General features: G+C 51.9%; 5 protein-coding genes across 5 annotated transcripts; 3 read left to right on the top strand and 2 right to left on the bottom strand.

The window, feature by feature from the left end:
* Window positions 1–2,502: 2,502 nt before the first annotated feature.
* On the top strand, window positions 2,503–3,340 carry K452DRAFT_131239 (uncharacterized protein). Its single transcript, XM_033535288.1, has 3 exons — window positions 2,503–2,680; window positions 2,871–2,963; window positions 3,015–3,340. The coding sequence occupies exons 1-3, from the start codon at window positions 2,671–2,673 to the stop codon at window positions 3,224–3,226; spliced, it is 315 nt and encodes a 104-aa protein (XP_033400565.1). The 5' UTR covers window positions 2,503–2,670; the 3' UTR covers window positions 3,227–3,340.
* Window positions 3,341–4,580: 1,240 nt separating this feature from the next.
* K452DRAFT_265265 (uncharacterized protein) lies at window positions 4,581–6,317 on the bottom strand. The gene is made up of 5 exons (XM_033538738.1): window positions 5,991–6,317; window positions 5,917–5,939; window positions 5,657–5,865; window positions 5,452–5,604; window positions 4,581–5,396 (listed from the first exon to the last, which is right to left on the bottom strand). Exons 1-5 carry the CDS (start codon window positions 6,206–6,208, stop codon window positions 4,962–4,964), a joined length of 1,038 nt encoding a protein of 345 aa, XP_033400564.1. The 5' UTR covers window positions 6,209–6,317; the 3' UTR covers window positions 4,581–4,961.
* Window positions 6,318–8,922: 2,605 nt separating this feature from the next.
* On the top strand, window positions 8,923–9,468 carry K452DRAFT_343328 (uncharacterized protein; the record flags this gene model as incomplete). Its single annotated transcript, XM_033545404.1, has 2 exons — window positions 8,923–8,942; window positions 8,976–9,468. The coding sequence occupies 2 exons, from the start codon at window positions 8,923–8,925 to the stop codon at window positions 9,466–9,468; spliced, it is 513 nt and encodes a 170-aa protein (XP_033400563.1).
* A 1,567-nt stretch (window positions 9,469–11,035) lies between these two features.
* K452DRAFT_295432 (uncharacterized protein) lies at window positions 11,036–11,562 on the top strand (the record flags this gene model as incomplete). The annotated part of the gene is made up of 4 exons (XM_033541811.1): window positions 11,036–11,136; window positions 11,188–11,285; window positions 11,337–11,412; window positions 11,460–11,562. 4 exons carry the CDS (start codon window positions 11,036–11,038, stop codon window positions 11,560–11,562), a joined length of 378 nt encoding a protein of 125 aa, XP_033400562.1.
* A 1,325-nt stretch (window positions 11,563–12,887) lies between these two features.
* On the bottom strand, window positions 12,888–14,250 carry K452DRAFT_221833 (uncharacterized protein; the record flags this gene model as incomplete). The annotated part of the gene is made up of 3 exons (XM_033536533.1): window positions 12,888–13,340; window positions 13,464–14,097; window positions 14,153–14,250. 3 exons carry the CDS (start codon window positions 14,248–14,250, stop codon window positions 12,888–12,890), a joined length of 1,185 nt encoding a protein of 394 aa, XP_033400561.1.
* Between the last annotated feature and the right edge of the window lie 602 nt (window positions 14,251–14,852).

Raw genomic sequence — 14,852 nt, 5'->3', positions numbered from 1 at the left:
ACATTGGGAGACCTTAAGGCATGAGAGCGGCGACGCTAGCGGGGCGTGGGTGAAATTGGTGGAGCGGCCGAGAGCCGAAAACGATTTTTTAGCTCGATCCACCGTCGACGTCACCTGCTGGTCAGCCCTGCGTTGTGCGCCACGTGCGCCATATTCCCCGCCACACATCGACTGCCCGGGCCACGTCTTTTGCCGCCATCGCCCGCCTTATTCACAAGTCGTTGCCGCTTGGTTGGTCCTGGTTGGTTGTGGGTGCTGCGTGGTTCCTGGTTCCTGGCTTCGGATTCCGCCTTTGAACTTTGAACCTGCTGCCCGCACCGCCCATGCGGGTCCTCATCATCACCACCACCACCTCTTTCCACGAATCCATCACCATCGCGATCTACTGCAGGGGCCGCGCGGTCGTCGACGAAATTTTGTACAAAATAGCGGTGGAGTTTGTCCTGCATCGGTGGGCCCTAATGAAGAGCGACACAAAAACGGGCAGCAACGTCTTGGGATCGGGTTTGCCGTCGTCAATCAATCGCTGGTGTTCCAGATGCCGCTGCGAGCTGCTGCGACTTTCCCTACGCGTACTAGTCTCCGGGCTTCAGTAGGCGAACCTGTCAGCAGTCCGAGATTCTCGCAATGCCTGTATGGGTTATTGATTATCCCGCTGGGAGCCGTGTCGTTGGGTTCTGGAAGCCCACCACCACCGTCAACAACGTACGAGTACGAGAGCACAACTTGCAGAATTGCGGCAAGCGGCGGCGCCGGGTAACCTCCCTTTCCGAGTTATTGAGAGAGGGTTGCTGTGAGTGGGTGCTGCGGCGCATGCTCTTTTTTTGTGGCAACCATACATCCTACTCCACAGCGGCCCCATTCCCCTTCGGCTGTGCCAACACCGCACCCAACACCCTGCTCCGAATTTCGAAACGTGACGGATGATGTACGCTCCGCCAGTGGGTTTCGAATTGGACCCGGGCCCTATTATTCACGCCTCCGGGGCTATTCGGATCGGTGAGGGAACGTTACATGGGCCTTCGTTGCAATTAAACGGCCCGAACATCCCAAAATGGCCTCGATGCGAACATGAAAAGGAGATGACAACGACGACTCTACCAGGGTCGTATCCGATACTTTGACAACGCGTTTGCCGCCATTTTATGTCCTGGCCGTGTCCGCAGGCCGTGTCAACACCTTCTCCGCTCTCCGCTCTCTCTCTCCACAGTCCTTGCGCTCGAGAGAAATGGATTGTCCGTGTCCTGGCGTCGAGTTTGTCGCTCCTGCGTTTCATTGTCCTCTTGGGCCTTTCCTATCCGCATCCCGTGATTCGTCTCAAAACACCCTATACCTGCTTTAAAACGGCTCGCCGCTTACGTCGTTGCCACAGTCTCGTTCGTGTGCGCGCATTGTCACCTGTTAACCCTGGTAGGCGGAGAAGGCTAGCGAGTCGCTCGTACGTTATAGCGTGCAACACAGACGGGGTCCAAGTCATAGCGCTGTGCCGCCTAATGTGAACGCACCACCGCTTTCTTGTAGGATTTGATACCTGTACCTTGCTCCTGCTAGTGAGTGCTGCCGCCTGAATCTTCCAGCTCGAAGAGCTCTCGCTGCCACTTACCACTTTTTATCCTTTTTCCCATCGAACGGAGCATCACGAGATCGACCTTGACAACGACATGAGATCTGTAGAAGGCCATCTTTTCAAACGCTGCGGCTTCCAGCTTCTTACTTTCGAACGCGACCGCGGACCCTCCGGTGTGGCTGACCAGGAACCCGGCTTCTGGCATGGCGTGATAAACGTATCCCAGTCAAAGCTCTTTAAACCTCTGCAACGAATACAGGGAGCATCCCGGTGAAAACTTTAAGGTTTCGCTGGTTGACGGATATTGTTTGATCCTTTTCTTGACCGTCATCGGGTTGAGATTTGGTATCCGTCTTCTTCCACGGATTCTGGAACGTTTTGACTTTGGCCTTCTTGTCACGGACTTGAGGTTGGTACGTTTCCTTGGGCGTAATGCCGTCTCCGACTGGAAGGGCTTGTATTCGAGTGGTTTCGCTGCTCGCTCGAGTTCCGCAATGATGTTCCTTGTTCGTTCTGGAAGGCGTCGAGGTACTCTTGACTGTCTCGCACGCGAAGAATGGCCAAGTTCTCTATGATGCCGTCTGGGTTTGAGTATACCTTGTGTACTCGTACTGATACTCCGAAGCTATCACGTTCCAAATCTCCAAGGGCCTTGTGGGTTGCATCGAAGTTTCCAGCGATTTTTTGTCTTTGCATCCGTTCACGGACGGCGTTTTCACGAACCTATCCAACGGAGCTCTGAAGGCCGGCCTCACTGGAAAATCCATGTGTGACAACACGGACAGCTGTATCCACGCTTTCCGGCAACCATACTTCCTGACGTCGGTTAGATCAAGATTTTTATGCCGAGGTTCATATAGACGGTCTACTGTAAACAATTCGGTTATTGCAGCAGTCCGATAGCTCGTCAAGCAGGATTTTGTCTAGACGAGCTCATTCCTTGGAGGAGCTTGTGGCGAGATGTTCGTCGAAGAATCTCAAACAACACGGCGTAGTCGAAGAAGGTCTGCATATCAGGTGGCCTTTGGAGCTAAAGCAAACCAGTCCAGCGGGTATGTTAAAAATCCATTGTAACTAGAAGGCTGTGGCTTGCGCGTTAGGAAATGTGGCCTGGTAAGTTTTGTTCGAAATTCCATAGATGGTAAAAGCCAAGTCGCTGGAGAATTAAGGCTGGTAAATGCTTTGACCGAGAACCTCACGCGCTAGAAGTAACAGCGCTGGAGCTCCGAGCCGCCGTTGTACTCTCGAGGTGGAGGTTCCCTACTGTAAATGTTGTCTCTGTACTGATACTGGTAACTGTCAGATCTTAGCATTCTCGAATTCGGTGCACAGGCTCCCAGAACCAAACGATACGGACGGACTAGTCGCGTAATCCTCGCAGAAAGGCCTCGTTTAGGTTCGTCTGTTGGGTAAGATCCACGGGTGCATTCTGACGAGCCAACTGTAGGTAGCGGCTCATGTAAGAGGGCTCGCTCGGTCTGGAGAGCCACAGTCATCGGTTGCAGCATCATTCCGGCCTTGGTTCAGAAAACTAAAGTTTCAATATTAGACCTCGGAGGACTGGAGAATGGTCTGTTCATCAGCTGTGCGGTGCGACCAGTACGCGACGTCCCCGCTCTTTGTGAAACCCGTCCGTGTCGGTTCCATCTTCGCCGCTGATCCGGTAACGTCCCTCACCCATACCAAAACCTCACCATTGAAAAAAGCCGGCCAATCATAGTGTGAGCATGTTGCACGGCCCAGGCCTCGGCTGGACATTTATAGTAGGGCACTGATTGGCCGGCTTCGCTCAATGGTGTTCTTCGGATATGGGTGAGGGACGTTAGAGCGCTCTGTCTGAGCGCCCGTCAATATGTGTTTCGACCACTTTACGAAGGAACCGTAAAATGCAACCTTGTGTCTCGAAGACTAGTCGTGCTCGAAAAATTCAGGTATGCCTGATCTGTGCATGCGTTCGGGTATCCATGGACCATCCGCCGTATTGCATGCCTGTTGCCATGCATCACAACGCAACTGTCGCAGAAATCGCAGTTGTAGACGCAAACAGCCCATCCGAGCATTAGTTCTTTGTTGTCAAATGGTGCCTAATCTTCCGGGATGAAGTTCGTCCTGTTATGGAGCAGGCCTGGGGAAAATGCCGGGTCCGTTTTGAGTAGGTCGATGCTGAGGTATGACAACAAGTTGCTTTTCCGATGATGCTTTTGAGCATCCGTTTTTGTACCATCTGCGTTTTAAAAGCGCGGGATAGGCCGTTGTTGTTTGGGAAGGTTCGGCTCGGCCTGCAGTAGGATGCTTTCTCGCTTGTCCCTGCTTCTCTTTCGCCACCGGCTTATAATTTTGTCCCCATGTGTTTCGTAATGTTCTTGCAAGAATATACGGTCCTTCCGTCTTTATGTTAGGCGACACTGCAAAGCCGCTTTAGCCTGGGCCTGGGAGACTCTTTTGTTACAGCTGAAACGATGCATGCCTTGCTCTTCTCTGGCGAAGATGCTGTGTTGACAGACGGGGCATTCGTAAGGAGGAGGGGCAAAACGGAGGTTCGCGGATAGCTGACGGTCTAAAAGTATAAGCAAGTGCTGCAGCGACGTGTTGGTTAAGTTGCAGCGTTGCTGCTAGGCGTGAAGTGCGGTTGCGATGGAAATACTGAGAGGGGTTGTGTGCCAAACCTGGGGAATTATCATCCACACAACAGTGGGCAATCGCTAGGCCTGTTGTGGTTAGTTTCGGGTAGTCCCTCGTCATCCACTGTTTCGCGGCTATGTTAGCCTTATCGTGTCGTCTAAACTTGCTCTATGGTTTTGGCAATACCTTCTCAGGCCCATATCGCCTGCTGCTTATTTTCTGCTCTTTACACTGTTCGTTCAGCGGCCCGCTCCGGACACTGGACTTGGCGGTTATGTTTTCCCTTATATTGAATAACTTCGTACGACGGATTGACCCTGCAATCTCTTCGTATATCGTCGACCACTATCTTGCAGTTGTAAGATGCATTTCTTTCCATGTAGAAGGAAATGAGTATACTATTTGAAGTTTTCTCCCAGATGAATATGGGGATTTCCTAAGCAACAAAAGCCTGTGACACTAACAAGAGATCGCGATTCAAACGCAAAAATGTTGTTACAGCATATTAGAACCAATGTGAATTTTGTATTTGTAGCTCTGAACTCTTTGCAGAAAGTGGTATCTGAGAAAAAGCATATCGAAAGGTCGTTACAAATGTATGAAATAAAATGACAAACCAGCTTCGTGCAAAGCATGATTCGAGGGGGTATGAAGAGATTAGTTTTGTAAGGTCCGTCATTTGCATTTCTAAATCAGCTCATCGACAAAAGTCGGCTTGCAAGAAGAAGCCCTGCAAAAAACGTGGTCGTAAACAAAGGAAATAAAAGTCCGCCTAGGTAGAGCGACGAATCTCGTCCGGGTGGTGGAGCGGCACTTCGTCTGAATCGTTGTCGAGCTGCTTTTGGTAGGAGAACATGCTTTCGTTCTGGCTGCCGGTGCTAGCACTCGACACCTTGACGGTGTACTCGCGTTTCTGGACAATCTGGCCCATGTCCTCGAGTGCGTGGCTGTCGACGTCGTTGTGGTCGGCCATGACGTGCGTCGAGTTCGCGTGGTTGTCGCCCACGCCGGCGAAGCGGCGTTCTCCTCGGCTTCGAGTATTCGAGGAGCTGTTGCCCATGTGCAGGTCGCGGACGGATTCTTGCGAGATGCGCTTGATAAGGTTCGTCATGGATAGTTCGATCTTGAGCTTGACCGTGTATGCGACTGGGTGGAATTGGATGAACACGGCACCGTTTTTCAGGAACATGGTGCCGATGATAAGACCCTATGATCCCTAGTTAGAAAACTGCATGATACAGCAGGAACTGTGTCAATCTTACGTCCATAGCCACCGAAATAAGGGCAATCTTGGTGTTGAAGTCCACAAGCGCGTTGTATTTTTGCAATCCGTTGGCTACCAGCCTCTTTTTCACTTGCATAATGAAGTAGTAGTTCAGGCAAGCATCGTTGAGACCGATAATGACTTTGGTGATCTTGATATATGTCAGTTTAAGATGTTTCGGTTTGATTAAGCATCTCTCTTACCTTATCCCACACCTCGTTAAGCTCAACGAACGGCTTGATATCCAGATGTCCCGGAATGAATATACAGAAGACCGAGATGTTGACGCAGGTAATGAGGCCGATCGTAATCCACCGAATCATGTTCAGTCTATTTCTGTCGGTTGTGACGATGGCGATACGGTTGATGATGATTTGAAGGATAAACTGAATTTGGACCACCCATAGACAGACTAGTCAAGATGTTAAAACATGTTGTAAGATGGAGCTTGGTCTCTCCTTACGAATTCCTATAAATGTTCCCAATCTAACAACACCTGTCAGTTACATTCATAGAGCGAGGTAGCAAATAACTTACAAATTTGTCAAGACCCCTTCAATAAACAGCCATATGACAACGGCCATGACAAGGTTTACAGCGAGTTCACTCCACACCATCCAAACGAACAGACTCCTCCGAGGGTCGCGCATAACCGAAGTGATCTTCCATGCGTCCCAGGTTGTCAAGAAGCCGAAGCCAAGAGTAAAGCCAAGCGCTATACAGGAGACCTTGAGGTCGGTTGGTGAAGACTCCATGACGGCAGTTTGCACAGTTGGAGTGGACAAAAGAGTGTCGTGGAGGGCGGGGAGGTAAAAAGAGCGAGACTCACGCAACACAGCGCTCAAGGCACGTCGCAGACAGGCATCCAATACCTTTAAAGCCCCCCGCAACACACACAGCAAGCCCTTTTCCGGCTTGTGCTCGGGGAAATCATGTATCGGATCCGAATAAGGTTACCGGCATTAATGCATGTGGACCGTAAACCCGTAGCTCGTGCACTGCGACCGATCTTTTAAGTGTTATGGCAGACGCCCGGGGCGTACCGTACTCGACCCAGGATAACATTGCCCACGCCGAACACCAATAGGGTCCTCCGTAATGGCCTGAAAATTCTGGGGCAAGGGAGCAGATCATCCGTTAATTCCCCGGCGTAGGACCTTAACAATAGTGGTGACCCTTAGGGGAGAACAGGTTTGCCCCATGCCTCTTCTGATATGGTGACATGACAGGACATGACAAGGCCCCCCCAATATTGCGGAGGAAAGGGACCTTTGGACCATTGCTGCGAACATCGGAGCCGCTAACACTGTCATGCTGAGACAAGGGTGAAATTGTTCTTGCTATGAAGGATTCAAGTGTGCGACATGATACACAAGGCGATGGCGACCTTTGATGATTCGGCAGTGCCCGTGACGAAAGTCGGGCGTACGAGGTAATGCTAGACGAGAGAGCGTAAAAGTTGATTCGGATTGAGGCGGGACCAGCACCGATTGGGGCTCGACCACTCTAGTGTCCCCACTTAGCCTTGCGGCTCCAAGTCACGGCCGAAAGGCCAGTCCCTTAGAAATCGGCCAGCCACCAAGTGCGCCGGGGAGGTGGAATCTGGAGCCCGCAATCTAGCCCAAACCTGATGGACGCGCATTGTGGCAACAATTTCTTGCCGAGGTCGCAACAGCAATGAAAAGCTTGGTAAGTGGGCGATGTTTGCTGCGGGCCTTGCCAAGGATAAGGCATTCGAATTGAGATGTCGAGGGCTGTGTTGGGCTGTGAAGACTAGCCACAGATGAGGATATTGGCTTCTCGCTTAGCTGCCTGTGGCGTCACAGCCACAGCACAATCCTGGCTGTCGATTCCCGGAAAGTCAAAATAACCATGACCACACTGCATCGTCGATTTCTTCTCCAATTTCAAAGACTTGAGAGAGAGCCGAGAGAGATTGTCGTCGTCGTCGTCGTCGTCGTCGTCGCCGGCTTGCTGCTGGCTCCACTTGGCGCCGATTCTGCAAGATGGAAAATCATTCACCTTTTCAGTCCAATACCTAGGCCGATCATCGTCTGATCGCCTCGGGCACAGCCGAAACGACAGGCCAGGCTAACCCGGTCGGACGGAGGTAATAGGGCCAGCTGTTCTCCCTTTACCCTTTGCCACGAGGGTTCCACGATCCTTCTCAAGCCCTTCTGAAATCCTACCATCAACGGGCGCCGATGACGGGTGTGCTCCAGCCACCAGTTGCGCCTGCATGCAGGTCCAGACGTTTCGCCGCAATCCTTCAACAGGACAAGATGATTGTCGATCATCTGGAGTAACTACTCATCCCCATTTCGTACTTCCTTGACTCTCGGCGCATATCATAGCCGCATTCAGATGCCGTTACAGAGGGCAGGGTCACCCCTTGTCGACTTAAAAAGTTACGAAGCCTCACTTGAATCACGCGCACTGCCTAACCGCGATCGGAATGTGCTGGAGTGCAGTGTCCGCAGACGCCTCTTTCTCCCACGGAGCTGAGAAACGAATTCGTCAATATGCGCCGGAACCCCTTGGATAGTGTACAGGTTTTGAGCATGGTGTGTTGGTGCGCTAGCTACAACAGGATACAGTGGCTGGACCTTCAGTGGGGTTCATTCTATCGCAGAGTAGCGTTGTCAGGCAGCAATGCCCCTTGGCGCCTTTGTTACGGGTATTACATCCTTCCGAGCAGTCGTTGGTAAAGCCGACGCTTCCGTAGCCAGGAAGCAGCGTGGCAGCCAACGCTAGCGGAACCTCCTACTCCTACTTCCCGCCGCCGGCGCCGCCGGCTTCACTGCGCCAGTCAACTTACTACTACGTACGTACGAGTACAGTGCCGCCGAACCCCATCCCCCGCCGTTGTCACTGCATCTGGTCAGTGTTGTAATCATTATCTTCGGCTTACTGATGAACGGTAGACCCGAGCTTCGAATCCTTCGAGCGTAACGTCGGGGTTGTGGGGACCAATGCGGAAATTGCACCACCACCTCCTTCTCAGACGACATCTCACGTCTTGTGATGAAGATTGATGCAGAAGGATACACCAGAGTGACTCAAGCGTGCCACAATACTCAACCAGACACCTTTGCCTATGCCTTATCTGAGGCTGAATCGTAGGGGGAAAGAGGGGAAATATAATCACCAGCATCACGCCAAGGCCCTACACCCGGCTGCCCGGTCGTTGTTTGCCTAGCAGCAAAACAAAGTTGCAGACAAGGTTAAGTTCCTCGCCCGGTGCCGCCCGACGCCGCAGCCGCACAGTGTCCGGCTCTCTGGGCCCAGTAGCCAAAGTTTGTTGCTTTGATATGCCAATACGATGTTTCCTTTACGGGGTACATTCCACGAAAGACGGCATGAGGCTCGCACCGGCCATCACCACCACCTACTTAGCATGCCAAGAAGTGGTGTCATTCCACTTCACTCCATCCGTGCGTGCACCTACTTTTGCGTTTGAAATCTCACAATGTCTGTCAATGCCCCTGCGTAAGTCTGGACTTGCGCCTACCGTTACTGCAGCACAGTCTGTGTTTGTCTGGCCGATCACCCGCATATCTCACGTTATGTCGACGCCTCACAAGCACAACCCTCCACACAGTCCCATGAACCCGGGTCAGTCAACTGCAAGAGGCGCCCAAGGCATCCACTGTCTAAGCAGTCCAGGGATTACCGCACCATCGGGACGATCCCCCACGGACGTCACCGCGCGTCGATCCCGCTGTGCTGTGCCGCAGACCAACACATCACCCGCAATGATGCAATGCAAGGCTTCTGTCGATCGGTCAAGGACCCGGTCACCCGGCCACCACCTTGTGTCGATCCCCGCGCGGATATCATCAAGCGTGCATCTGTGCCGCCCATGCGCATCGCGATCGAGTTGCCAATTGCCGGAGTTGCACCTTGTCGGACTCGTACGTTCGGGATCTTCGCTTTGCCCCCACTTATGTATTGGGGTTGTCGAGATTTTTTGGCCCGACGTGCCGGAGTGCGGAGGTCCGAGTGCGTTTACTGATACATAAGCTTCCGGCCGACAGATGCTTCTTTTACGGGTGTGCAAGCGCTTTTCATACCCCCAAGTCACTTCCTTAGGCTCCATCCAGTGTCCCCTTCCACATCTATTTAGTCTCCTGCCCACATCTTATTACCGCTTCTCTTCAGAACCCTCCCTTCCCTCCCTTCTCACTCACACTAACCCATAGCCACATCTAACCCGTGCATATTCTAAACCATGCCACACCATACTATCTAAGCTTACTCACCTATACACTTCGAACGGCACGATAGCAGGGGCATGCTTAGGAATTGCTCTCCGAATATCTACGTAACAAGCTGATCAGCGAGAATTCTCGAAAATTCGAGCACATGCCTCGCAAGCGTCACAACAATGAGCATACGTAGATATTCTAGCCGAGTATTGGTGTTGCGCGGCGATTTATGACACTGAGATGGGGAATAAAGGAAAAGAAAAAACATGATATCTTATGCAACGGTGCGAGCCGGCAGTGGCAGTCTTACATAGCCGCCACACAACCGCCACCCGGTGCGTTTAGGCACAACCCGCATAAACCCAGTCCAGCCATCCTTGCTACGCTCCGGCAACAACAAAAATCCAAAGAAACAGACTGACCATTTTTTGTCTCTTATTAGTAGAGCTTCTCACGTGCATATTCCTCTTCGTTAAGATAACGAAGCCTGCCAATCTACATACAAGTGAAACATTTGAATAGTGGCTGATATTATTTGGTCTGCATAACATTCTATCTAATGCCTAGTAGGGCTTTTTGGTGACAGTTTAGTAAGGATGCATGGCTTCCGATGGGCCGAAGTCCGAAAAATCAGCAGCCATAAAGCTTCGGACCATATTCTGCGACCGCTTTGTTACACCCTGGTAGCCCTGTCCAACATGTCTCATGTTATGGCGCTCCAGATTAAGCAATATGCTGACGGAAGCCCCCGAAGGGTGATTACCATAATTCGATATCATAAATGCCTACTCCACAGTAGTCCAAGATTGTCACTGGTTTGGAAGAAGAGCTTCAGTGCAGACTTACCTGGGGAATAGGTATTCTTTCCAACTAGATGCTGTGCAATCTACAGTGCTAGCCTGTTTATCGGTTCCCTATGAAAGCTAGGATTACGGGAAGCACTGTGAAGGTTCGTTTCCGGCATTATAACATCAACAAGTAAGGTCTACTTGACGACCCCGCAGGCATATACTTGGCGAATATATGTTTGTGATAGTTTTCCCCGCAGTACAGCTGAGAATTGAATGAAACGCATCGAATAACTCAGCGTAGAAGACCCATTTGAAACATCTTCTTCAGCTGTAACGCGAGTCTGAGTGGCTTTTGGTAACAACAGAAAGCGAGAGCATTTAAATCGAGACAAAGTGAGCGGGGAAATCAGCTGATTCCCCCATGAGAACTGCGCTTAAAAGACGAAATACTCCTTGCATTGTTTCCCTGTCTGCAGACAACAAATCTAAGTAAACCATCACAATCTTTGTTGAACATACAGCCTCTACAAACCCTACCCTCGCAACGATGCATGCAATTCAGCTCACAGTTGCCTGCATTTCTATGGCGGGATGTGTATTTGGTACCTCTACGACTCAATATTGGAGCTCAGAGACTCCTTATTGGAGAACAGAGACCCAGGATTGGAACGTAGACTCCCAGACGTATGTTATCTTCAAACACCCGATAGGTAAATATAGTACTAAGACAATTAGTCTCGTGCCTCAAGCTACGTACTGGATCAGATTCTATGTGGATGTGGGATACAGGGGAGACAGGCTCTTCCTTGAGAACCGGCAGACTGGTGTTTGCTGTGCGTCAGAGGAACCACGCGGTTTGGTATTTAATAGCTAATTGTCAGTAGACAATCTTCCTAACAACTGGAATGATCGAGCCAGCTCTATCCAAGTCTCTGATGGGCGTTCCTGTCAATACTGGAGGTGAGTAGAGCTGTCTTCTATGAAATTATTCTCGCTGACTTAGCAAGGGATGCCGGTTGCACTGGAAGTTCCTTTGGGGGGAATGACCAGGACTGGACGAGCCTGCCCCGTGGCTTCAATGACCAGATCACGTCCTGGCGCTGTTCTTGATGGCGTCGGAGCAGTGGACGTCTTGCTGTGAGACATATTTTTCAATAGGGTTTATACAGGTTGCCGCTCTAACTGGATCCGCTCTTTTACAATTGTAATTGAATGTTCATTTATGATAGTAATGGAGGCGTACTAGTTGACATTCCGTCAAGTTTAAGCGTTTCTGTGATCGATGCCATGTACTCACAGAGCATAAGATAGACTTTAATACGAGTCCAGCGTACCAGTAAGTAGAGGTTAGTCTGAGGAAGCCGGAAATTAACAAAATGAGAAAAAACAATAATAATTTGACGATTTCTTTTTACGTTTTGGGTATTATAGACAGGATAACCGATCGACAAATCCAGCTGTGTGCTAAATCCTGCATTCCAGTAAAACGGGCCAGTGCCAAACTGCCAATGGCATCGCAGCGATTAACGACAACAAAAGCATCGATCAAAGCCTCAGCTCGCTTAATCCATTCAAACTCGATTATTCCACCCACAAATTCTAAAGCTCATTCATCTTTATAGCACTCAAGCCCGTCGACCCATTCTCGTTCCTTATATACTCGACGACAGCGTCCAAGCTCGAAGGATTGGCGCATTCATACACACTACCATCTATCTGGTTCCAGATGTAGCATTTATCTCCCGAGGCCGTGAAGAGGCAAATCGCTTCTCCCATCTCACGGCGTGTCACCATCTGCGGCTTGGGATGGGTCAAGCCGTGTTCGGAGGCAATCGCGGTGCCTTCTCCGTCTGCGCCCCATGTGTAATCAAGGTGCAAATCGTTTTGGTCGCTGGTCCAGTCCCCGGGTGGGTTGGTGACTTGAGACTGGGCGGCTGTTAGTATTGAAGTTATCGGTAATGGGTGGGGATCCGATGCCTACCATGACTCGTTGCTGCTGCTGCTGCTGGAAGAGTTGAGAGTGGTTTACTCGATGCGTTACCGGTTGCCTGGGCGACGTGATGAGAAGGTGTATAGGTGAAAGGCGTACAGGTTGTGTCGTGGGAGAATGCAGCTGTTTTGGTATTTATGTACGCAGGTCAACATGCACTATTTTAGTGACCCGCAAGCCACTGCGTCATGGCCGCCGCCCTACAAAGGAGCTAGAGTAGAATCGGGCAACTGAATAGCAAAGCTAACCTACCACGACCACCAAAGTCCATCAAGGTCATGAAGCGATGTTGCGCGTACAATCCCAATGCTAGCTCTCCCTAGCCTGCCCGCCGACGACGATGGCAAGAGCTACATCATCTGGGTTATCGCCATATCCCCACTAGCAAGCCTTTGTAACGATCGACCTGCCTCCTCCGTAAGCAAACCACCCACCTCCTATCAGGCTATACCTTCTTCTGGTCCACACCCTCGCTAAAATCAGCCAAGAAGCGCCACCTCGCCAGCTCGCCCAACCCCTCCTCCCTCCACCGATCCAGCGTGTTCGGAAACAACCATTTCCCGTGCTCTGCACCCTCCCCATCACCCAAAACTCCCAACAACGACTCATCATGCGCCAGCACAACCAGCACGTCATCGCACGCATCGAACCCTATGCACCCTTGCACGCTGCGTAGACAGGCATCGTAATCAGACGGCAAGCCCGGGGCCGGGATGCAGAAGGGCGTGGTAGCCTTGCGGAGGGGGTCGGGGTCGGGGTGCAGGGGCGTGAAGAGCGTGGCTGGGCAGGAGGAGGAAGTGGGGGTAGAGCTGATGGGTAAGAGGGGGTCGGGCGAGATGGTGCGTGGGAGCGGGCGGTAGGGCGATGGACGCAGCTGCGAGGCGTGGTGCGCTATGTCCTGCGGAGAGGGTTAGTTTGGTGTTTGTGTTTGTTTGTTTGTTTGTTTGTGGGTGTGTTTGTGAGAGGGTGAAGAGAGAGAACAGAAGAGAGAAGGGAAGAGGAAGGAAATCTAAACACTCACTCCACCCATAAACACAAACGCGTCTCTCCCCCCACCGTCCCCCGCAGACCTCACCCTCACCAACCCCGCCAAATGCCCCACCGCATGCCCCGGCGTACTGAGCAGGTAAAAACTGCCGTCGCCCCAAAAATCCACCGCCTCAAACCCGCCAATCCTCAACCCCTGATCAAATACTACCTCCCTGACCGCCCGTTCAGCCCAATCCTCCTCCTTCAACACCGCACCCTCCCTCACCGGCCACCCCGGCATCATCTCCGCCCGAAACCCCGGCCCGACAACCAAGTCCGTCTCGGGCGGAAACGTCGACGGGTCGCCAACATGGTCCCAGTGGCCATGGCTCCAGATGACGGCCTGCACACTGCCTAGATCCACGCCCCCGCCCCTCAACACGTCGGCGACGTTCCCGTGCCTAGGCGGCGGCGTGACGCGCCACCCATTGCCGGGGTCCTGGATTCTGGCCACGAGCGCGGGCGCGAGGTTGTGCACGTCGGGCCGGATAGAGAGGTCGAAGACGACGCGGCGGCTGCTGGCGCAGTGCGTGATCAGGAAGGCGTACGCGGGGCCCGTGAGGCGCGTTTTTGTTGCGATGGTGGGGGTTAGGAAGTGCGTGATTGGGAGGTCTGCGCGCGCGCCGCTGGCGAGAGAGGTCAGTTGGGACTGGGATGGTTTTAGGCGACGGACGCACGTACGTGTCGATGACTGAGACGGAGGCTGTGGCGCTTGAGGGGGGGATGTGCAGCTCTGGTGCGCGGAGCGGCGGCGCCAGGTAGTATTCGTCGGGTGACATTGTTGTTGTTGTGGTCGTTCGTAAGAAGTATGTCCTTAGTAAACCAGCAATCGCAAGATCAAATGCATACTTGCGCCAGCAGTATAGAACGATAACCATTCCTAGTTATAAGTCAGTCGCGTATATCAAACACCGATATATCCACCATCTTACAAATACCCGTCTTACAAATCCCTCCCTTCCTGCAGGGTGCGACGTGAGGTGACGTGGACCCGAGGGGAGGGGCCGGTGTGGGGAAGCCGTCGGGGGCCGCTTGGATCCCGGTCGATCCCTGTCACTCAGTTACCCGATCCAGAAGGTCCTCGGGAAAGGTTGAAGAAGCTCAATTTTTTGTTTGGAAAAAAAGATCCAATGACACTATATACCCAGTGCACTGGATAACGGTAAAGAATAGACCAACTGTCTCCTCCTAACGATACACCACTTCTTTTTGTGGCTCCTCCAATCCGACTAGTACAGTAGGTATAACAACAATCTGCCCGTGACGGCTTTTAAGGGTATGAGTTCCGTCATCGATCCTTTCCCATATCAACATTGCACACCATCCGTCGTGTGCGCAGCACTGTCGACATCCCAAACGCCGCAAAAAAAAAACAAAAAAA

Source organism: Aplosporella prunicola (assembly GCF_010093885.1).
Source record: "Aplosporella prunicola CBS 121167 unplaced genomic scaffold K452scaffold_5, whole genome shotgun sequence".
Taxonomy (NCBI): Eukaryota; Fungi; Ascomycota; class Dothideomycetes; order Botryosphaeriales; family Aplosporellaceae; genus Aplosporella; species Aplosporella prunicola.
The sequence above is the reverse complement of the archived record's forward strand: the minus strand, read 5'-3'. Positions and strand labels throughout refer to the sequence as shown.

Coding starts and splice junctions, on each gene's coding strand:
- K452DRAFT_131239 (XM_033535288.1), top strand. Junction 2,964..3,014: donor CGCAGAAAGGCCTCGTTTAG/GTTCGTCTGTTG, acceptor AGCCAACTGTAG/GTAGCGGCTCATGTAAGAGG.
- K452DRAFT_265265 (XM_033538738.1), bottom strand. CDS start 6,208: ATGGAGTCTTCACCAACCGACCTCAAGGTCTCCTGTATAGCGCTTGGC. Junction 5,866..5,916: donor GGGAACATTTATAGGAATTC/GTAAGGAGAGAC, acceptor CATCTTGACTAG/TCTGTCTATGGGTGGTCCAA. Junction 5,605..5,656: donor TTAACGAGGTGTGGGATAAG/GTAAGAGAGATG, acceptor ACATATATCAAG/ATCACCAAAGTCATTATCGG.